Consider the following 24,708-nt stretch of genomic DNA (forward strand, 5'->3'; position numbering starts at 1 on the left):
TTTCGTGGTTGGTGGTGGCAGAAGCATTCCTTAACTAATTTCAGGTACCCATCACAGAGATCCTTCTAAGTTCCTGTTAGAACATGAACCTCATGGTGGCAATTTCCACCAATATAATCCTGTATTTGAGGGGATGTTTGCTGTCCCTCAGGGCTGTTATCATTTTTTGTTATCAATATTATTCATCATTATGAACAGATTTTTTTAAGCTCTTGAATGAGAAGTCTCTGCTTTTACAATTTTAAATAACCACAACCACTTATTCCCACATACCTGTTTATATACATATATATATATATAATATATTACACACATTTTATATATATATATATATATATATATATATATATATATATATATATATATATATAAATAAAACACACATTATATATATATATATATATATATATATATATATAAAAAAATATATATATATATATATATATTATGTGTGTAATATATATATATATATATATATATATATATATATATATATATATATACAGTATCTATATATACAGTGCTGTCATTTTCATTGTGTGTATATATATATATATATATATACATATATATATACATATACAGTTGCAAGAAAAAGTATGTGAACCACTTGGGATTACGTGGAGTTTTGCATGAATTGGGCATAAAATGTGCTCTGAATGTCATCTAAGTCACAACAATAGAAGAACACAGTCTGCTGAACATAATACTACACAAACATTAGATGTTGCTATGGTTTAATTTTACATAACATGTAAACATTCACAGTGCAGGGAGGAAATAGTATGTGAGGCCCTAGCTTAATGATTTCTCCCAGACCTAATTGGAGCCAGGAGTGAGCCAACCTTGACTCCAATCAGTGTGATGATATTGGATGTGTTGCTGACAGCTGTCCTGCCCTTAAAAAAAACACACACCTGTTTTGGGTTTACTGATTTCCAAAAGCCTTGATGTTCATGCGTCCACGGTAAGACAGACTGTCTACAAATGGAGAAAGTTTAGCACTGTTGCTACTCTCCCTTGCCATGGTTGTCCTGTAAAAATGACTGCAAGAGCACAGCGCAGAATGCTGCATGAGGTAAAGAAGAATCCCACAGTGTCAGCTAAAGACCTACAGAAATCTCTGGCACATGCTAACATTTTTGTTGACACATCTACAATAAGGAAAACATTAAACAAGAATGGAGTACATGGGAGGACACCACGGAGGAAGCCATTGCTGTCCAAAAAGAATATTGCAGCACGTTTGAAGTTTGCAAAAGAGCACCTGGATGTTCCACAGCACTACTGGCAAAATATATTGTGGACAGATGAAACCAAGATTGAGTTGTTTGGGAAGAACACACAACACTATGTGTGGAGAAAAAAAGGCACAGCACACCAACATCAAAACCTCATCCCCACTGTAAAACATGGCGGAGAGAGCATCATGGTTTGGGGCTGCTTTGCTGCCTCAGGGCCTGGACGGATTGTTGTCATTGATGGGAAAATGAATTCCAGAGTTTATCAAGACATTTTGCAGGAAAACGTACGACCATCTGTCCGTCAACTGAAGCTCCTCAGAGGATGGGTGATGCAACAAGACAATGACCCAAAGCATACAAGTAATTCAACAAAACAATGGCTGCAACAGCACAGAATACGCCTTATGGAGTGGCCCAGTCAGAGTCCTGACCTCAACCCAATTGAAATGCTGTGGCATGACCTTAAGAGAGCGATTCACACCAGACATCCCAAGAATATTGCTACACTGAAACCGTTTTGTGAAGAGGAGTGGTCCAAAATTACTCCAGATCGTTGTGCAGGTCTGATCTGCAACTACAGGAAACGTTTGTTTGAGGTTATTGCTGCCAAAGGAGGGTCAACCAGTTATTAAGTCCAAAGGTTCACATACTTTTTCCTCCCTGCACTGTGAATGTTTACATGTTATGTGCAATTAAACCATGGCAACATCTAATGTTTGTGTAGTATTAGGTTCAGCAGACTGTGTTCTTCTATTGTTGTGACATTTTATGCCCAATTCATGCAAAACTCCACGTAATCCCAAGGGGTTCACATACTTTTTCTTGCAACTGTAAAAACACATTATATATATACAGTGGGGATCGAAAGTTTGGGCACCCCAGCTAAAAATTTGTATTAATGTGCATAAAGAAGCCAAGGAAAGATAGAAAAATCTCCAAAAGGCATCAAATAACAGATTAGACATTCTTATAATATGTCAACAAAAGTTTGATTTTATTTCCATCATTTACACTTTCAAAATAACAGAAAACATAAAAATGGCGTCTTCAAAAGTTTGGGCACCCTGCAGAATTTATAGCATGCACTGCCCCCTTTGCCAAGCTGAGACCTGCCAGTGTCATGGATTGTTCTCAATCATCGTCTGGGAAGACCAGATGATGTCAGTCTCAAAGGTTTTAAATGCCCAGACTCATCTGACCTTGCCCCAACAATCAGCACCATGGGTTCTTCTAAGCAGTTGTCTAGAAAACTGAAACTGAAAATAGTTGACGCTCACAAAGCTGGAGAAGGCTATAAGAAGATAGCAAAGTGTTTTCAGATGTCAATATCCTCTGTTCGGAATGTAATTAAGAAATGGCAGTCATCAGGAACAGTGGAAGTTAAAGCAAGATCTGGAAGACCAAGAAAAATATCAGACAGAACAGCTCGCAGGATTGTGAGAAAAACAATTCAAAACCCACGTTTGACTGCACGATCCCTCCAGAAAGATCTGGCAGACACTAGAGTTGTGGTACACTATTCCACTATAAAGAGATACTTATACAAATATGGTCTTCATGGAAGAGTCATCAGAAGAAAACCTCTTTTACGTCCTCACCACAAAAATCATCGTTTGAACTTTGCAAATGAACATATAGACAAGCCTGATGCATTTTGGAAACAAGTTCTGTGGACCGATGAGGTTAAAATTGAACTTTTTGGCCGGAATGAGCAAAGGTATGTTTGGAGAAGAAGGGACACAGAATTTAATGAAAAGAACCTCTGTCCAACTGTTAAGCATGGGGTTGGATCAATCATGCTTTGGGGTTGTGTTGCAGCCAGTGGCACAGGGAACATCTCACGAGTAGAAGGAAAAATGGATTCAATAACATTTCAGCAAATTTTAGATGGTAACTTGATGCCATCTGTGAAAAAGCTGAAGTTAAAGAGAGGATGGGTTCTACAAATGGATAATGATCCTAAACACACCTCGAAATCCACGGGGGATTACATCAAGAAGGTTTTGCCATGGCCTTCACAATCTCCTGACCTCAACATAATTGAAAATCTATGGATAGACCTTAAAAGAGCAGTGCGTGACAGACAGCCCAGAAATCTCAGCCCAGAAATTCTTTATGCACATTAATACAAATTTTTAGCTGAGGTGCCCAAACTTTCGATCCCCACTGTATATATATATATATATATATATATATATATATATATATATATATATTATGTGTGTAATATATATGTATATTACACATATAATATATATATATATATATATATATAATGTGTGTAATAAATATATATATATATATATATATAATGTGTGTAATAAATATATATATATATATATATATATATAATGTGTGTAATATATATGTATATATTATATATAGATACAGTATCTATATACACAGTGCTGTCATTTTCAGGAGCGGGGAAAATGTCACTATGTCACTATTTACAGACTTAGATTGTCTAGGTTACAGAAAATGGTCGGGAAGGTTGCAAATTCTCAGGATTAATTTTCATGTAAATCAGCCAATTTCCATCCAATTACTGCTGAGCATCGAGGTACAACCACGTTCAATCAGCTGCGCAGTGCTCTCAACAAGAACACAGAACTGGAACATGGCTATAAATAACAGAAAGCAGTGGATATTCACACCGGCCTCCGGGATAATCTGCAGGAATCACCAGAGAAAAGAAAAAGTATGGCAAGGAAAAGCTCTATCCCCTGAGGTCTTCTGCTCATAACAGCAGATACATCTTAAAACAGAAATACAGTTAAAGTGTCAGCTGTGCAGTCAAGAGAAAATGTTGCAAATAGACTAAATTAAATAATGGTCAATATAATAACAAGGGCTTAGCCTATATACAGCAAAGACATCAAGGAACTACAAGTCCCAGCTGCCAAGTGAAAGACAATTACTACGTTCCCTGACTGCACTACATGAAAATACAATTCCTAATAAATGCAGGCAGAGGATGTATAACAGCTTTTATCTGATAGTTTTATTTTATATATTTACTGCCAGGGTGACTCCAAAATGTCAGGCACTGGTGCTACTTCCTCTCTCACATCATTTTTATCTGTCCCTCTTTTTATTTGTCTTTTTCCATTTCTCTCCCTCTCTTTGTACAGTCATGTCAGTTTCATATGTCTAATATCGCAGAACAAAAAGCAGCACATAGCGCTTAATTGTTCCCTTCTGCCATAGATCTGTGTCACCATGCAAGGACATGACAGAGATCATAGTGCACAGCCAGAACCTGGGGGGCAGGTGAGAATGACGCACTTGTAATCTTACAGAGATATTCATATATAATTCATAGTTTATTTCCCATGAAATACACAATACAATTCCTGCTTCACCACTACCAGCCTGCACTAATAATTGGATGATACCATAGAACAGCAAAGCACCAAAATATTATTCCTGAAACATGTTTAGTGACAAAAATACATTTTTAAGTGAACTTCCGTTAATATATGCGCACTTTATTGTATATAGGCCCTGCATTGCATATACAAACTGCATTTATACCACTAGACTGCAAAAATTTAATGCTGGGAGGTAAAATCTGTCCAAGAAGCATTTTAGTGTTCCCATTTGTTGGTGGCCTTGCAGGAAAGAGCAGGATGGGTAATGGGCTGAATGACCACACAGAGAGTAACTGTAATTAGCAGTTTTGTAAAGTTAGAAGCAATAGTGCAAACAGGTTCAGGATGGCAAAGAGAATGCATACACTGCATAATAATACAAAATGAATCTGGAAAGCTTCACAAATATGAAAGCTGCACAAATATGGACTCTTCACAGCAACATCTCTGTGGCCCTAGGGTCTTAAGGAACAGTTCTTCCTTTTTAATTAACTGAATCCTACATGATCAAGTTAGGCCCTGCAATCTCTTGAAATAATCGCCCAAGGTGACCCAGTCTGTGTACTTGGATAATTGTTGAGGCAGGAATCCTGGCAGGAATAAGGGAGTTAATTTTGCAGGGGAGGCAGGTTGTCTGCTTCTCTCTACAGTAGTACTACCGGGTGCTGCTGTCACGCCACTCCCCTCACCTTTGTTTGACATGGCTGATCCTGTTTGTTAATGTCAAGTTTAATGGAATAGAGAATGATCAGTGACTTCAAGAGTAGCTCTGGTAACACAAGCGAACAGCTGGTTCCAAGGCCCAAGGACACTGGGAGGCCACCCCACTGGAACTGGAGTACTCTAGCAGCAATCAGAGAGCAGTCTTCCATAGAAGCTGCAATCTATTAAGCTCCTGCACAGCTCCCTACAAACTAGTTCTGACAGTGGTGGGCTGCTTACCTGGCTGCAGATCCTATGCCCAGCCACCTCAGACCCATCAGATGTGGCTGAAGGAGGGAAGCTGAGTAAAGTATCCACCCTGGGTGTGTCCAGGAACCCAGAGGGTTGTGGGAAAAGGAGGTAAAGGGGCCTAAGCATGGTGAGCAAAAAAGGGCCGGATGTGGCCCTTTGCTAGCTTTTATCCGGCCCTTAGGACACTATTCCTCCCAATTATATGACATATTATTCCTCCCACTGACAACAACAAAGGGAAACTATTTCTTACACTGATACCAATGATGGGGCATTATTCCTTCCATTAATACCAATGATAAGTATTAATGGGAGGAATAGTATCCTATGTTTATTGTCACTGATGCTGGGCCCAGGACATTCTCTGCCACCACTGGTCACAATCCGGCCCTCCTAAAGTTTGAAGGAAAGTAAACCGGCCCTTTGTTTGAAAAGTTTGGAGACCCCTGGTGTAAACTAAATATACTTTGTGCTTTGTGTCTCCTTTTGGATTGAACACTAAATGCAAATATCTTCCTAGAGCAGTTCTGTAAAGCCACAGAGATAAGCAGATAGTTGGATTTCCAACTGTCTAAAGAGGCATTTTTCAGATATAAACATGCATATTTTGTCCACCAAAGGATGCATGGAGGTCAAAGGCAGAAGCATGGTCTCATACCTCCCATCATGAGCTTATATCAGAGAAAACAAATTATTTAATGCATTTTCATATCTGTCCAATTGACAATACCCAGAGATTGGTTGACTGGGAGTGTCTGTAATCTGTAGCTAATTACTCCCCACATTTCAGGAATACCATTTTATTGCTGAGATGTCCCTGATGAGAAATGTCATATACTGTATATGAGACTGTCCATTGCTTTCTGCTGACAAACATGATATTGTTCATGGTCAGCTACCCTTTTACAAAGATTGTCCTTTATTAGCTGTATAGTTGTACACTCACATGAGACTGTTTGTAGCTAGCTTTTGGTGAAGGTAAACGAAAAATCTAGGGAGCAGCAGAAGACAACATAGGATTTTAGGTGCAGTTAATATGGTTCAGGGATTGTATGTTTATACTGACAGCAAATCAGAGGCTGATAGAATTAGGTTAAAGCTGGAATTCCGACCTACATAAAAAACTATTACTGTATATGGATGATATGCTCCTGCTTCTGGGACATAATGATTCTTCCTTGACAGCAGTTATGTCCATTTATATCAACATTTGGCACATATTCTGGTTTAACTATTAATTGGTCAAAATCTGCATTAATGTACCTGAATGGGGATATAAACACATACCTATCATCCTTCGGCCTTGTGCCAGTGGTGACGTCCTCAAAATTACCAGGGAATTGTAATTTCCCCCTATGCTGTCGGATTATCCCAAATTGAACATTTTTCTACTGATCTCTAAATTTAGGGATAAGTTAAACTATGGAAGTTATGGCTCTCCCCGATTCGTAAAGCTAATTTAATCAAAATGATCCTTATGCCTCAGCTACTCTACTTTTCACATAACACCCTTCTAGTCATACCCCTCAAAATATTCTAGCTGATTAACTTGATTTTCAGAGCATTGTTATGGAGAAATTGTCCACCTAGGATTAGGCTTGAGCATCTGCAACACCCAAAAGTTTGTGGAGGTATTGCCTTCCCAAACCCATGGATTTACTATCTAGCAGTGCAACTGCAACATATAATGGGGGGCCTTGTACAGGTATCTGCAGAGACTGGCTCGAAACTCCACATTATCTGTTATTCTCTATTTTACCCGCTCCCAGTCTCTCTCGGAAAGTTTAGAGGCAGATTTTTCTAAACCAAATAAAGCCTACACTACAAATAAACTTATGCATAAAGTTTGGATGAAAACTAAACAGTTGCAAAAAGTAACTGGATATAGTACAGCCTATAGTCCTATTTGGAGAAATGACACCTATTTACTAGGCAAACTTCAATATGTGGTCAAGTAGCAGGCATATGGCATTACTCACCGGAGGCACATATTTCACAGGGGCAGACTGGTCCCGTTTATCCAGTTGCAATCACAATTTGAGATAACCTTTGCATATGTAGCTTTACTATCTACAACTGAAATATGTCATAGTGGCTCAATAGCTTCCTAAAGATTTCAACTCTCCCTTACCCCATTTTCAATCTTATGCAGCAAAGTTTTCATTTTGAGATGCAATGCAATGATGCTTACTGGCTATTTAGAGAGTTACCCTTGTAAGGCAATGGAGAGCTGTGTGGTAGATATGACGGGTGATCAATGGGAAATGGAACAGTCGGTGAGATGTAGCTCCTTGAATGTGTCACATAGACGTTATCAACTGTATATCCATTTGAGGGTCCATCAACAAATTGTATAATATGGGCCTGCTACAGGACACGATTTGTCATAAATGCAGTAGAGAACAAAGGGATCTGATACACATGTTGTGGCGCTGCCCGAGGTTTTGGGAAGCAGTTGTCACAACCATCAACCAAACATTTCAAACCACCATTGCAGTAGACCCTCAACAATGTAAACTTATCTTGTTGTGTTGGAAAAGTACAACTCCTCCCTCTTTATAAGAGTATATTGACCATAGGGGCATTAGTCTACATTACGAAGCCACAGTATTATTTAGCAGCACAGGACCTGCCCTGCTCAATACGTGAAGGTTTGGGATGGTTGGTTAAGTATCCCTGGCCTAGCACCCATGGATATGGTGATGAATAGATTCCTATTGTGAAGTCAACACTTCTGGCTTGTACAGGTGGGCATCAACAAATGTATATCCATTGTATTAGGGAAGGTGTTATACATGTGTATGGATCTGGGGAGATTGTGCAATGCAGGACTGTGACTATTGGTATCTGTATTTAGTGATGTAAGAATCAATTCTGTTAAAGTAGAACTACAGGCATTTTCATTCTGGATAGAGAAAGGGAGGGTTTTAACCCCTGTCAAATTTTGCCATCTGTGTCCCATGTGTATGGCAGTCTGTGTATGGAGTCTGTTGCTGTTCTGAAAAAGTCTGATCTGGAGTGGTATAGGGAATTTACACAGAACCAGGCAGATAGAAATACATGGGCTATTGTTGAAGAGAGAAGCAGAAAGCCAAAACATTTATAATAGGTATTTAATAATACCACGACACGTTCTCAATGGTAGAAATGATTATAACAAGTTGCATGTACAATATATTTGTTGTGCGCACACTTTCACAGAAGACTGTACAGAGTGTTCAAGGTCACGCAGAGAGCCAGGTGTTTACCTTTCACGGTACAGAACGAGAAGAGAGATTAGGAAGGAGTATTAATCAAATATTATTAATGGAGTGCTGTTTGAAGTCACCTTATCAGGGTTCTTTGTGTGAGAACACACGAAGACCTCATTACAGTGTATGTGCTGAGTTCTGGCAGCTCAGGCAGTTATTTCATGTTACAGCCGAGCAGAGATCAAAGTGAAAAGGCAAGAGTTGAAAATGGCAGCAGAGTGACCCCAGCACCCCTCAATAGTCACTATGCAAATCTTCAATCTCAAGAAAAAAAAAAAGAGGGACTGATCGAATCAGGAGAATTTGTGATTTGGTGACTCTGCGTACCTGCCCTGGGATCTGTCTGATCTGCAGAATTCATATTCCAGCAATTGTTATCAAAGATGTGTTATTCTCCAGTAACTGGGCACACCTTAGATTCAGAAGAATCAAACAATGAGAAAGTTCCAGTTCACCAAATTTCCTAATCAATGAATTCCTCACTACGTGTAAGCAGTATAGACATGCCAGCTGTTATATACATCCTGCCAGGGATTGTGTCTAACTTGTCTGAATGCATCCAGTATAGTTTACCTTTCCTAAACAGACCCCATAGCTTCTGCTGTAAAGATCTGACAATGACAAAGAGAAATAAATGTTCCGGGACTGTATTCCTATAAATCTAATTTATTCATAGTGGATTAGCAGTCTGCAGGCATCATAGGAGTTATTATAGGCTAAGATATGCAGTTCACCCCGGGGGTCTCCAAAAATGCTATTTTTCAGCTTAATCTTTCTGAACCTAAATGTCTTCTAATTATAGCAGGCCTTAAAGTGTGGTTCCAATCTTGCTGACTAATTGAAACACATTATACACTTTATATTTGTTACACGTTCCCATTCACATGAGTTAAGTCAAAAAATAATAAAAACTGCTGCTTTTCATTTTACTTGCTCTTACGTGAAAACTCCAAAACCAACGTTTTACACTTCCATGTAGTATTAAGGAGAGGGCTGGAGAGTTTTTATATATATATATATATATATATATATATATTTTTTTTTTTTTAGAAAAATCAACACAAGGGACGTTGCGTTCATTTAATGTGACGTGTCCCTTGTGCTGGAATTGGTTGCCATAGTGGAAATCCGCAGTCCTCTACCCCCCCTTCCATTTTTATTACTATTATACAGGATTTATAAAGTGTCAACAGTTTGCACAGAACCTTTCAATATAAAGGAAGACAGTACAGTTACAATACAATAATATACAAGAGGGTTAAGAGACCCCTACTCATAAAAGCTTACAATCTAATAGGGTAGGGCAAGTGGTAAAAATTGTTAAAACTGTGGGGGATGAGCTGATGGTGCTGCGGATGTTAATAGAGCTAAGGGACCTATGATAGGCACTTATTAAGTGTATCAACTATACACTACCTTTCTGCCCGCCCCATTTATAGAAGCTGTACTATAGCTTCCACAAATGTAAAATGCTCTATGAATGGAATGAATGGAAGGTATGGACCTGTTGTTCATTTGTCCACCCTTCCATCCTTCTATCGACTCCCCCATCCAAGCTTAACAAGGTAGACAGAGGAATCTCAGGTGCTAACTATCGTTTTTTGACATATGTCACCTACAGCTGTAGGAATAGCTGAACAGTGACTGCCTCTGATTGGATGCAGCCACTATTGGGGCAACATTTTTTTGCCCAGCTTCTTTGATTTTCAAATTGTCAGGATGTCAGATGGGAAGGGGCCAACAGGGCCACCCATGGCTCCAATTTCAGGTGGTTCAGCAGAAAGTGGGCATAATTTGCTTTTTGTATGGCCAGCTTTAGACCCTTAGTAATTAGCACTCATTAACTGAACTAGTCAGACAAACCCCCACCTTGTGATGAAGGGTGTGGCTGTTACTCAGCTATGTCAGCATAGAGCACTAGAGGGGCAGGGCTGGAAACACATTCTATCTGAGAAATGTTTATTTTAAGGTGTTTTCAAACAAAGATCATAACATCTGGGGGTGCTAGGCTTCAACTGAACTTTAAAAATACCCTTCTTATATGGGTTCAGCTCATTGGCCTCAATCAGTCCTAAGTGCTTGAAAAGGATAAACAGTTTCAAATGCAAAGATCAAAATTTGTTTCCCAGCACTGTCAGACCAGAGGGGTCCTTGTGACAGACCAGTGATGTAGTTAAACTATCCTGCTAAAATGTAATACAGACATTGGGTGCACTATTTCCCCTTAGAAATGAACTTTCCAAGGACTGTACAGCATCTGTTTACCTCTGTGCTACAAAATCTATCCCAGGAGTCTCTGTCTCCCAGTTACATTATATAACAACTGTCTGAAAACATTTTTACGATGTAAACATTCATTAATCATGTCAGAAGCAAAGCTCAGATTCTCGGACATCCTGAACGTCTTGTACCGCCAGAGGACAGTTAATGCAGCTTCTAGTTATTGATCAGGCAAGCTTAGAAGAGACGGGACTCCCCATTAAATAATAATCTTTACTAACCTACTGCCTCCACGTCCTGTGTGCAGGGAATTTTGCCATCAGGTCACATGATAAGGGCAGAGATCTTTTTTATAGATATCTAGGGTATTAGAGAAACTGGATAGCAGAGGTCCAGATTTTAAAGTGGAACTTTGACAAAACTTTATTTTAATCTCTTTTCTCCGCGCAACTTCATCTTTTATAATCTACCAAAATCTTTGATATTCAATATTTTGCCTTTGTACGCTCTAAGATTTAGGTCGAAGTATAAGCAAAGCTTACTTTTCATTTTGGATAGACTAAGGGATGGTTATGATGCCTCCTGTTTTTGTTCGCCATGTGTGTCCCATTGGGGAGATTTCCCTACACTTCATGTCTCATAGCCAAAAGAAAGAAAATCCTTCCAAAGTGAAAGAATCCTTGTTTGCCACCTGAGTTACCAAAACTGGTGTTACCTTTGGAAGCTTTCCCCTCTATTCCTGTTGTGGTGACAACCCAAAATTTGGAATTTTCTTTCACTCTCAATGATCACGGTAAACAGGTCAAATAGAGAGGGTGAATCACCCTAAAGGGGGGACACAAAGCCTGAAAGGTGTTCTAGTCCCTCTCCAATCTGTCCAAAACTAAAAAAAATGGTGTGCCTTTAATTATACTTTAAGTGTGTAGCTCCCTCTAGTGTGCTACTAGAATAGTGTAGGCAAATGTATTGTGTATGACTCATGGTAACTCTGTGACTCTGTGATTAAGGTCGGGTCACTGCAGATCAAGCTGGATGACTTAACAGGTTGGAAGTCTATGTCCCCCACCTGGTTCTGGAGGAACATGGGAACCTTCAAGAATCCAATAGACAGAAGAGGTGGAGACCTAATCTGCATGTTTGTGGGGTTTGGAGGCCTTGGTAAAGTGGTGGACCAGCCCATAAATATGGGATAGTCAGGCTGGCTGGGGGAGTCGGGTGAAAGATGGAGTGCTGAGGAGACTGCTGGTGGCCTGGGAGGGGTCCTCTAGGTCGGGGGGGAGGGGTGGCCTCCAGGCTGGGCTCGGGCTGGCTCAGGAAGATCCATTCAGCAGTATGGCATGAACAGGATCAAGGCCTGGAAGCAGTGGGATTCACAAGGGGAAAGACTGACATATGTAGCAAGCTTTCAAAGGACAGCGCTGTGCTTATTTCTTTATCCTTGTCCTGGGAGATCTTCAGAGCAGCCAGGAGGGCTGGTAGTGTCTGCAGGCTGTGGAGCTGGGAGCAGTTTTACAGGGGAGAGGAGACATCTCTGCAAGTAGTTTACAACAAGAGAAGTTGATTTCAGTGGGGCTGTGTGTTCCTTGCCTGTAAGCGGCTGTTGCTACTGATCTGCAAAGACTGATGGCTTTCAAGGAAAAGAACAGTCTAGGATTTCTTTCTGTAAATAGGAAGAAAGTGGTCCCCGTGCATTGTTTCAGTCAAGTTGGGCATCCCATAATTCTTATAAACTTATCCAAGTTATATTTGCCTAACAAAATAACAAAAACCAAGCTCATGGACTGTTCACTGACTGTGGATGAAAGTGTGGAACATGCATGTTGCCTGACTGTGCAGAGCTTAGGGGTACCTAGAAACACAGCAACCCTCACAAATGGTAGCGCTACAAGTGCATTTATGGGAAAATCAAATGCAGGCTAATATTCTCTCACAGAACACATTCATGAAAACTGGAGAAAAGGAAAATGAGCACAAGCCTTTTTGCCCTAGAAACCAGTACAGATTATTGCTTTATCTTACCATGAAATAAAAGACAAACCTGATTGCTACAGACTAAAAAATTTTAACTGTGTCTTCATTCCATTGTCTTTGTATGTTTGTTTATGTCTATATACTATATGTTTTTATATATTGCCCCCCCCATGTGCAAGGGTGGTCATTCAGAGTATTTGGTGATTCAAAATGTTCCAAACTGTCCTGGAAAATATTTAACATACAGTATCACCCACATAAGAAATCTGTACTACCAGTCCAGTGTAATTCACTAAGTTATGAAGCTATTATATACATTCCTTCCCTTGTTTTTCAGCTGCAAGGGATGTACACTGATTATGTAGTTTCATGTTGTTATATGTTAGTCTGTACACACAGTCTGTAGTAGAGTAAATCTTCACATTCTTGTGTCACAAGTTTCTGTTTATGTTAAAAAAAAAGTGGCATGCATGATGGCACTGCACAAATGAATGCACAGCCTCTGTCTGTAGTCTAAGAACTGGCACTTCCCATGAAAAAACACGTCTCTCAGTCTAGTGCTGGTACAGGTAAGAACTGCAATGTAATTAGACACAGACACAAGCAGGAAGAGCAATTTACAAAGAGATTATTATGCTGGAGAAGATGTGTATAATCATATTAGCACTCCCACATTTGTGATAGAGAGATGGCAAGGCATTGATTGGATGCTGTGTCATCTGGAACAAGACGTTTCCTGTCCCTTTAGCGAATAGGGACAAGCTTGGCGAATGAATACATGGATATAGGGAAATCGAACTGCCATGACACTACAAACTTTGGCAACAATATGTGAGCCCATCATGATAAGGTAAGGCAAACGAATGGCACCAGTAATATAACTACAGTGATATCTGGTTAAAACATCAAAAACTTTTGAAAGTGAACGAAGCCTTTAAATTTAAAAAGCAATTGGAATAAAATGATTTGGTAAAAACTAAACAATAGGGATGCACAGATACGTTTTTTTTTTTATCTATGAGTAAGAGTACCAATACTTTCAGTCAAGTATTTGGCAATACCGATTACAATACTTTTGTGGTGCAATTTGCGTTAATGGATGCAAACTGCACCACAAAGAATAGAATGTAATTTGAACAGGAATGTGAATCCTGTCCAAATCGCATGCGGTTTCCCCACTGCTCCTGTTCGAACCCAGGCTTGTCATAGCCCGAGTTCACATAGGAGCGGTGCGGGAAACCTCCCTGCAGGCATCCCATTCTGAGTCTCAGTGGTAGGACATAGAAAAAACAGCGCTACCCCACACATCTCTTGAAAAAAGATAAAGTGCCATGTGCAAAACATCTATGCAACAAAAGTGTCACCGTGCAATAAATAATTACTGTGCAATAAATATCTAATTCATATAAGCAAAAATAAAGTTGTTTTAATGGTTTTACACTATGGGAGCTTCCCTCTATCTTTCTCCTATATGGGACTATGAGAGCTAAAAAGGAACATCCAGCCAAGGCGTTCTAGAAGGATCAACATTACTGCAGATCATTCCTCCCAGAGTTCATGCGCTTTTAGCTGGTTTATAATATTACTGGCTTGGAGCACTGGTGGCGAAGGAGCACCTATTGGTATTGAAAATGAAGGCAGAAGAATTGAATGTTATTTGTGGTGGACATTCTTTATCACGGACTTTATTGCACATTGACACTTTTTTTACATAGATGATTCACACATAGCATGTTGATTTTTGCATATGGCACTTTGAGTTTTTCCAAGAGACCTGTTATATTTATTGTTTGCACGATAGCATGTGACACTTTGCATAATATTTATTAGAGTTGGGTATACGCAAATAAGGGGTGTTGGGTAGCGCTGTTTTTCTATTTTATACACATATATTGCTTTGGAGACCGCCAAAGAAAAAATAGCTGCTTCCCTTAAACATTGGAACCCCATTTTTGTTTTTATCTGTGGCGCAGTCCACGGTTTGATATTTTTCAGTGGTAGGAGAGGAGAGAAAGCGGCGAGGATTTGAAGTCCCTGCTGCTTTCTTTCTTCTCCTTGCAGTGATGACAGCTTGGGCTAGACAGCATTTGATTGGTCAGCACTGTCACATGGACGGTGCTGACTAATCAGATGTCGTCACAAGGATGGTACTGACCAATCAGATGCCATCTAGCTTGAAATGTCATCACTGCAATTAGAAGAAAGAAAGTGGCGGGGATTTCACATCCCCACCTCTTTCTCAACTCTCCTACCACTGAGATTCAGAATGGGATGCCTGCAGGGAGGTTTCCCACACCCCTCTTGTGTGAACTTGGCCTATGACAAGGCTGGGTTCACACAGGAGCAGTGGGAAAACTGCATGCAATTTGGACAGGAATCACATGCTAATCTTTGCGGTGCAATTTATGTCCATTAACGCAAATTGCACCGCAAAGTATCGGTTACGGTATCGAGGGTATTTCCATGAGTAGGAGTACTCCTGAAAATGCTCGGTATTGGCACCGATACCGGTATCAGTATTGGTGCATCCCTACTAAACAACCAGATTAATGGCTGCTTCTACCAAGCACAAAGGGTGACAGTACAAACATTTCTCAGCTTGTGAATTAGGCACAAAAATATATAACTTAAACAGAGGTTTTTGTTGAATACATATGCAATTACAAGTAAAGACATACTAACACATCAAGGCACCTCTGGAAAGTTTGGTCCCCATTACTGAGCCCCCAACCTGGGATATACAGTATATTTTTGGTCCCAGGCAGAGTTGTAAATGGGATTACAAGCTGCCTAGACTCTGACGTTTCATGAGATAGCCATTTAACCACTGGGCCTGTAATTGAAGGGCCTGTTAATATTTGTGCAGTACATTAGTGAGTGTTATGTCATGCATTAACCTGAAATGCATTATGACAGCCCATGGAAACAAATGAGCTGACAGCACACTACAAAATGTCAGATATCGGACATGCCACAAAAAGTTTACTGCATTGTACTCTGGCGCATTGCAGTGCATTAACACTCATGTGCATTGCCTCAGTGCATTGGGGTGCTTCAAAATGAATTTTGCAGCATCAAAGCCTGAAGCATGGTTTGCCTAAATGGCATGTTAATACATACATTGCTGCTACGCATAGATTTACATAGGCTCTACATTTTCTCTGGGATATGTGGTGAATGTATGTGTGATAGATGGAGAGGCTGCATGCAGGGTGTGCTTGAACAGGTCGGTGTATGTAGGTCTAAGCATTTTCTCCCAATTAACCAGAAAGCTGAACATTTTTGTTGTATATCGGACTGTGCTGACACAGAACACTGCCAGGGAATCTCTACTGTTTGTTTTTGATGCAGTGCTGAAGAATAAACATGGGCAAGAAGCCCTTAAAGTTTTGGAATGTGAACATGCATATCCTATAACTAGCCAATTCCTTTGGAAGTGGAATAAAACTGTAGTAGCTGTCACTACTACAGTGATCACTGCTGTTTTCCTGTCTTGCGCCAAGTAGCTGTCCTACTGCACAGTAACTGCAGGTCGCTTGCTTAGCTCGTGCCCCATTCAGAGAACATCTTGCAGTTTTCTCAGTGAATGCAAAGTGTTCTGTGACTGGATAAGGTAAAGATTGTGATGTCACCTCTCCACCTTGTCCAATCAGAAAACACTAATTGAGAAAGTACCAAGCAAAATATCTGGCAGGTATGGCATTTGCATACCTACATTATATATACTGTATATAGCAACGAATACATTCAGAGCATAGCTATATACACTGATCAGCCATAGCTTTATGACCATTCACCTAATATTAAGTAGGTCCATCCTATGCTGCCAAAACAGCCCTGACCCATCAAGGCATGAATGTTACTAGACCTCTGAAGGTATGCTATGGTATCTGGCACCAAGCTGTAAATAGCAGATCCTTTAAGCCTTGTAAGTTGTGAGGTGGGGCCTTCATGGATCAGACTTGTTTTTTTTAACATTTCCCACAGATGCTCAGTTGGATCAAGATCTGGAGAATTTGGAGGCCAAGATAACACCTCATACTCATTGTTGTGTTCCTCAAACCATTTTTGAACCATTTTTGCAGTGTGGCAAGGCTGCATTATCCTGCTGAAAAAAAGCCACTGCCATCAGGGAATACCGTTTCCATTAAGGACTGTACTTGGTCAGTAATAATGTTTAGGTAGGTGCTACGTGTCAAGTAACATCCACATGAATGGCAAGACCAGGATTTCCCAGCAGAACATTGCCCTTTTGCCAAAAGCAGTACACTGGCTCTGCCAGCTTGCCCGCTTGATATACCAAAATCCTGGTGTCATCTCTTCCCTAGGTAACTGACGCACATGTACCCAACCATCCACGTGATGTAAAACGTGACCCAGCCACCTTCTTCCATTGCTCTATGGTCCCGTTCTGATGTTTACGTGCCCATTGTATATTCTTTTGGCTGTGGACACGGATCAGCAAGGGCACCCTGACTGGCCTGCGGCTGGACAGTTCCATATACAACAAATAGCAATGCCCATTTTCTACTTTTAACACATCAACTTCATGGACAACATGTTTAAATACACATTCCACCAACTTTATGAGGCCATTGTAATCAATGTTATCAACTTTCAGATGCCAGATGTAATCAATGTTATTCACTTAACGTGTCAGGGGTCACAAAGTTTTGGCTGATCAGTGTATATATATGTCCCAGGTTGGGATAGTTTAGAGTCAGGGACCACAGCATAAAGAGGTGCCTTGACCGTGCAGTGTGACTTTACATGTCTTTCCAAACATATGCAACAGAAGCCTCTGTTTTCATCCAAAATATTGAAGCTGTTTTAATTAGTTATTTTTATGCAAATTACTGTAGATGGATCATGTGTCGGACTTTTGGTATTGTTCAGTGTACTGCCCCAGCCATAACATTTATAATAGAAACTGAAAATCTGCCATTTGTGTGTTAACCCAGGTCAGCATCCAGTGACATGTCACTTTCTCTAGTGATATCATTCCTGATTGATCTCTTTGGGTTACTGCAGACAGACTGAATAAAGCAGAATATGTTTAGACAGTGGCTTTTAGCTGCTCATTGTTGTATGTTAAACATCGCACCGCAAAAGTAAGATCAATACACAAATGTAACCCCATCTCCCCATGAGAAATAAATATCAAATGCTGTGAATCTCTACTAGACTTACAGCTAGAATTCATATTTTTCTCCATTGTTTCGGATGAGAGAGCATATGTGTTCTGTCTGATGACTGCCCCCCTCCCTTCCCCATATCCACCATGATACATTCCTAGAGCAACATTGATTGTGTAAAAGCCTTAATGCAGTGTTCAGGGACACCGTTGCCCACACCACCGATGGGAGGAGGCAAATTCAATATTCCCTCTAAGTGATTCCATTTAGGAGTAAAATGCCATGATGGGATATGGCGCTCATTTCAGTGCCACAGTAACACTGAACCATCCACAACAACAACAGTCTGCATATCACATATCTTACAGGGGAATATACCTTCTTAAACACAACTTGTTACCAAACAGTCAGAGATTGTGTAGGTGCCATAGACAGCAAACAGGTCCTTTCACATGTGTGAGGTCTACGCCTGTTATGGGAATAAAGTTGCACCAAATATAAAGTTCTGCATCACAGAGTGAATTTTTGTACATTTTTGGATTAAAGTAAAACTAAAGGCAAAACTTTTTTTTTGTTTTGGAGAGAGTGGAGAGGGATTAGAACCCCTGTTAGTTTTTATTGCTGTCTGTGCCCCCCATTAGGGAGATGCAATGTTTCTATTTGTCCTGTTTACATTAGCACTGAAAGTGAAAGTAAAAGAAAATCCCACATTTTGGGTTGTCCCCAAAAAAGTAATAGAGGAAAATCTTCTAATGGGGACACTGGTTCTGGTGACCTGGGGGTCCCCAAGGAATTCCCTTAATTTGCAGGGATTTCCTCTCACCTCCTGTTTGGTTATGGGACAGGAAATGAAGGGAAATCTCCACAATGGGACACAAGTGGCAAAAAAAAAATTTGACAGGGGTCCTAATCCTCCCTTGCTTTATCCAAAATAAAAAAAAAAGTTTTGCCTATAGTTCTACTTTAATGATATCTCACTTTGCTACTGATGTGAATTGTTATTTTCATGTTTAAAAGCTTTTTAGAACAAAGAAAATGTTTAGAATCTGTAGAGCAGGTCTCTTTCGCTTCCTGTGAGATAAAATGGAAGTAAAAACAGTGTAAACCACTAATCCCCTCCCCCCCCCCTCCCCATGTATTGTAGATGAACACAGAAAGACATGTTTAAAATTCTATCTGGGTGACAAACATGGTCCTCTCCATAGATACAGTAGAGGAATGAGCGTAGCCACACTGGGACAGAATATGAGTTTTTCACAGGACTACCGGATGAAAATAAAGCCTGAAAAAAGTAAACCCATACGGCTACCACCTCCAAAAATTAGTAAACTGAAATAACACATTTTTGTTTTTGGGTTTAGATATGCTTTCATTTTTAAAGTGAACATTTTCTAGATCTTCAAAATGTGTGAAAATAAGTCTGCCACAGGCAGCTCTCTTTATACATACAGTGCAGCACAAATACTAGGTTTTAGACAGAAAAAAATGTTTCCAGGTCTGGTAACACTTGGTGAAAACGGCATATTATGGAAATTTTCCTCCGATGAGGTAGAATAATGACCTATAAATTTAGACTTTTAGGGTTCGCAGAATTTATTTGTACAGTCGGCTCATGAAGTGAAAAGCTCTGGCCACTGTGACAAATACAATGGCAGCAAAACTGGCATCGTACACGATAGTGTGTTACCAGTCAGCCTACCAATTAGTTTTGTGCTTATAAATCACCAAATAATTACAATGACCTTTCTGGGTAAGGTGACTCCAGATTATCCCAGTGATTACAATGAGTGCTTATTATGCCTGTCTTTATATCTGTTATGTTTTTTTAAAGAGAAAAAGGATTATGGCCCTCTAGCACATTATAGTATTACCTTGAATAATACAAAATACAACCTACTAGATGTATTTGCAGACAAGACAAAAAAAACCTGGAATTTAGGTAAAAAACTTTGTCCATATACAACAAGATGTCATCTTGGCTCTTCCATGACAAGCAAGGATGACTTCTGTCCCCAGCTTGATCAATTCTGTATAGATGTGTATAGATCTGTCTTGTATCTTTTATTGTTAGTGAATGTTACTATTGGCTCTCTGCTCTGCACACTATACCTCAATTGTCTCATTGTTTGCTATGACAAATTATTGATCATATTATAATTACTTCTACACTGTTATTAGCCCCATTGAAGATTCTGTTTTTGGAAACTGACACAGCCAACACAGACCACCTGCCATTGACATCCCATCAGATGCTGTGTCTCCTATTTCCAGGGCAGGTCATCACCTTAATCAAACCTCTGTCCAGTCATCACACTGGACAGAGGTTTTATGTACCATAAAGAAAACACATCTGGTTTGGACTGATATCTGGAGCCTAACATTCAAGCACATGCATACAGGACATTAGATTACATTATAAAGACAGTGACCCCAAATAGGTTCTGTCAGGAAATGCAGCTGCTGCAGAACCTCTTATAAGTTGCCAGAACACTTGGACTCTGCAGGATACTGGTGCCAGGGATACCCTGCATAATTCTGTTTTTTTCCCTTGTACCCTGGAATGTGGCCGAACATGTCACAGATGTGCTGCAGACTTGGGATTTAGACAACTTTGTGCTGCTGTGTGGGTGTTTTTTTCCCTAGCAGTTCTGTCTGATCCTTCTGTCCAATATAAAACTCTTTCATCGTGGCTCCCCTCATTTTCCCACCAGATTATTAAGACCCTCTACACAGTTTGCATCATGTCCAAACCAGATCTACCTGTACATTCATATAATGAATATTTAGACTCAAAGTGCTGAGGCAAATAAAGGCAGTACACACTGACAGGGCATATTCTAATAGCACATGGTGGAGGGGTCATTCTGCAGGCAATGTTCCAGGGGCACACAGTGGAGGGGACATTCTGCAGGCAATGTTCCTGGGGCACACAGTGGAGGGGACATTCTGCAGGCAATGTTCCTGGGGCACACAGTGGAGGGGATATTCTGCAGGAAATGTTCTCGGGGCCCACAGTGGAGGGGACATTGTGCAGGCGATGTTCCCAGGGCACATAGTGGAGGGGACATTCTGCAGATGATGTTCCTGGGGCACACAGTGGAGGGGACAATCTGCAGGTGATGTTCACAGAGCACACAGTGGAGGAGACATTCTGCAGGTGATGTTCCTGGGGCACATAGTGGAGGGGACATTGTGCAGGCGATGTTCCCAGGGCACCTAGTGGAGGGGACATTATGCAGATGATGTTCCTGGGGCACACAGTGGAGGAGACATTCTGCAGGTGATGTTCCTGGGGCACAAAGTGGAGGGGACATTCTTCAGGTGATGTTCCCTGAGTACACAGTGGAGGAGATATTCTGCAGGTGATGTGCCTAGGGCACCCTGTGGAGGGGACATTCTGCAGCTGATGTTCCCAGGGCACACAGTGGAAGGGACATTCTGCATGTGATGTTTCTTGGAGCCCACAGTGGATAGGACATTTTTCAGGTGGTGTTCCCCAGGCACATAGTGGAAAGGACAGTCTGTAGGTGATGTTCCCAAGCCACAGACTGGAGGGGACATTCTGACAGGTGATCTTCAAGGGACACAACATGGGAGGACATTCAGCAGGTGATGTTCCCGGGACACACCATGGAGGAGACATTCTGCAGGTGATGTGTCTGGGAGCCCACAGTAAAGGGAACATTCTGCAGGTGTTGTTCCTGAGGCACGCAGTGGAGGGGACATTCTACAAGTGATATTCAGGGCACACAGTGGAGGAGACATTCTGCAGGTGATGTTCCTGGGGCACACAGTGGAGGAGACATTCTGCAGGTGATGTTCCTGAGGCACATAGTTGAGGGGACATTCTTCAGGTGATGCTCCTTGAGCACACAGTATAGGAGATATTCTGCAGGTGATGTGCCTAGGGCACCTTGTGGAGGGGACATTCTGCAGGTGATGTTCCCGGGGCACACAGTGGAAGGGACATTCTGCATGTGCTGTTCCTTGGAGCCCACAGTAGATGGAAAATTCTTCAGGTGGTGTACCCCAGGCACACAGTGAAGAGAACAGTCTGCAGGTGATGTTCCCAAAGCACACAGTGGAGGGGACATTCTGCAGGTGTTCTTCAAGGGACACACAATGGGAGGACATACAGCAGGTGATGTTCCCCGGGACACACAATGGAGGGGACATTCTGCAGGTTATGTTCCTGTGACACACACTGGAGGGGACATTCTACAGGTGAAGTTCCCAGGGAAGACAGTGGCGGGGACATTTTTCAGGTGATGTTCTGGGGCACACAGTGGAGAGGACATTTTGCAAGTGATTTTTCTGGGAGCCCGCAGTGGATGAGACAATTTTCAGGTGATGTTCCCCAGGTGCACAGTGAAGAGGACAGTCTGCAGGTGATGTGCCTAGGCACACAATGGAGAGGACAGTCTGCAGATGATGTTCCCGGAGCACACAGTGGCGGTTGCATTCTGCAGGTGATGTTCATGGGGCACACTGTGTAGGGGCCATTCTGCAGGTGATCTTCAAGGGGCACACAATGGAGAGGACATTCAACAGGTTATGTTTCCAGGACACACTATGGAGAGGACATTTTGCAGATGATATTCATAGTGGAGGGAACGTTTTGTAGGTGATACTCTGGGGCTGCACAGTGGAGGAGACATTCTGTGGGTAATACTCTGGGAAGATAGTGGAGGGAACATTCTCCTGGTGATAATTAAGGGGCACACAGAGGCAGGGACAATGTGCTGGTAACAATCTGGAGCAAACAGTGCAAACTATATCCCTCCATTGATATTCTGAGGGCACACAGTGTAAGAGACAATCTGCTGGTGATAATATGGGGGCAAACAGTGGGGGGTATTCAATGAGTGATAATCCGGAGGAACAATATGGAGGGGAGTTTCTACAAGTGATATTATTGGGCAAACAGTGGAAGGGACATTCTGACCTTGATAATCTAGGGGCAGAAGGGAGAGGATGTTCTACAGGTAATACTCTGGGGATAAACAATGAAGGGGACATTCTTCAGGTGATAATCTGGGGGCAGACAGTGGTAGTGATACTGCCAATAATACTTTTGGAGCAGACAGTGGAAGGGATGTTCTGCAGGTGATAATCTGGGAGTACACAGTGGAGGAGACAATCTTCTGGTAGTATTCTGGAGGCACATAGCGGAGATGAAATTCTGCAGGTGATACACTGCGGGAACATAGTCAAGAGGACATTCTGTTGGTGATATTCTGGAGGCACCTAGTGAAGGGTATATACTGTAGGTAATACTTTGGGGGAACCCAGTGGAGGGGACATCCTGCAGTGATAATTTGGGGTTGTACAATGGAAGAGACATTCTGCCACTGATTTTATGATGATGTATAGAATGGGAACACATGCTATGACTTACCTCTGTATCTCAAAACTGCAGCCCTTTCTCAGTAGGGCTGCCCTCTTCTTCATAATCGAGGGCTTGCCTTTGGCCATATAGTTATCCACTTGGCAATCCATTTCTTCCCCTTGGTTGAGGAAGGAACCCTGAGATGAAAGGGGTGACCTAGGCTGTAGGAGATCACTGAAGTGCTTGATTCAGATCTGAATGGAGGCAGCTGACATCCTCAGTTCTGTGCGATCCCAAGACTTGTTCAGTTCAGCTGTTTGTCCTGCAGGAGGAGGAGGCACTGTGTGAATGTGTGTGCAGTTCCCCCTCCTTCCCATTCACACACAATAGATCTTTCCACTCACTCCCTCCTCTGCTGCTGTGCCCTCAGCACCATATACTCTGCAAGATATACACTATATTGCCAAAAGTATTGGGACACCCCTACAAATCATTGGATTCAGGTGTTTGAATCACCTCCAAGCCACAGGTCTATAAAATCAAGGCATGCAGACTGCTTCTACAAACATTTGTAAAAGAATGGGTCGCTCTCAGATGCTCAGTGAATGCAGGCTTGGTACTGTGATAGGTTGCCACCTCTGCAATAAATCCATTTGTGAAAATTCCTTGCTACTAAACATTCCACGGTCAGCTGTTAGTGGTAAGCAACTGGGAACAACAGCAACTCAGCCACGAAGTGGTAGGCCATGTAAAATGACAGAGCGAGGTCAGCGCATGCTGAAGTGCGCAGAAGTCACCAACTGTCTGCATAGTCAAAAGCCAAAGACCTCCAAACTTCGTGTGGCCTTCAGATTAGCACAACAAAAGTGTGCAGAGAGCTTCATGGAATGGGTTTTTCATGGTCGGGCAGCTGCATCCAAGCCTTACATCACCAAGTGCAATGAAAAGTGTTGGATGCAGTGGTGTAAAGCAAGCCACCACTCTGGACTCTAGTGGAAACATGTTCTCTCTTGGGGATGGCCCCTTCCTTTTCCAACATGATTGCACACCAGTGCACAAAGCAAGGTCCATAAAGACATGAATGAGCAAGTCTGGGGTGGAGGAACTTGACTGGCCTGCACAGAGTCCTCACCTCAATCCAATAGAATACCTTTGGGATGAATTAGAGCAGAGACTGCGAGCCAGGCCTTCTTATCTGACATTAGTGCCTGACCTCACAAATGCGCTTCT

General features: G+C 41.4%; 1 protein-coding gene across 2 annotated transcripts in view; it reads right to left on the reverse strand.

The window, feature by feature from the left end:
- The window catches only part of GARNL3 (GTPase activating Rap/RanGAP domain like 3), a 312,374-nt gene extending 288,578 nt beyond the window's left edge, over positions 1-23,796 (reverse strand). For both annotated transcript variants that reach the window (XM_089685234.1, XM_089685233.1), the window contains exon 1: positions 23,548-23,796. In XM_089685234.1, the coding sequence (XP_089541360.1) occupies positions 23,548-23,648 (101 nt within the window). In that variant the 5' untranslated portion in view covers positions 23,649-23,796. The remainder of the gene's footprint in view (positions 1-23,547) is intronic.
- Between the last annotated feature and the right edge of the window lie 912 nt (positions 23,797-24,708).

This window comes from Staurois parvus, unplaced genomic scaffold (genome assembly GCF_062004578.1).
Source record: "Staurois parvus isolate SC_StPar_1 unplaced genomic scaffold, SC_StPar_1.0 ptg000365l, whole genome shotgun sequence".
In the NCBI taxonomy this organism is placed as follows: Eukaryota; Metazoa; Chordata; class Amphibia; order Anura; family Ranidae; genus Staurois; species Staurois parvus.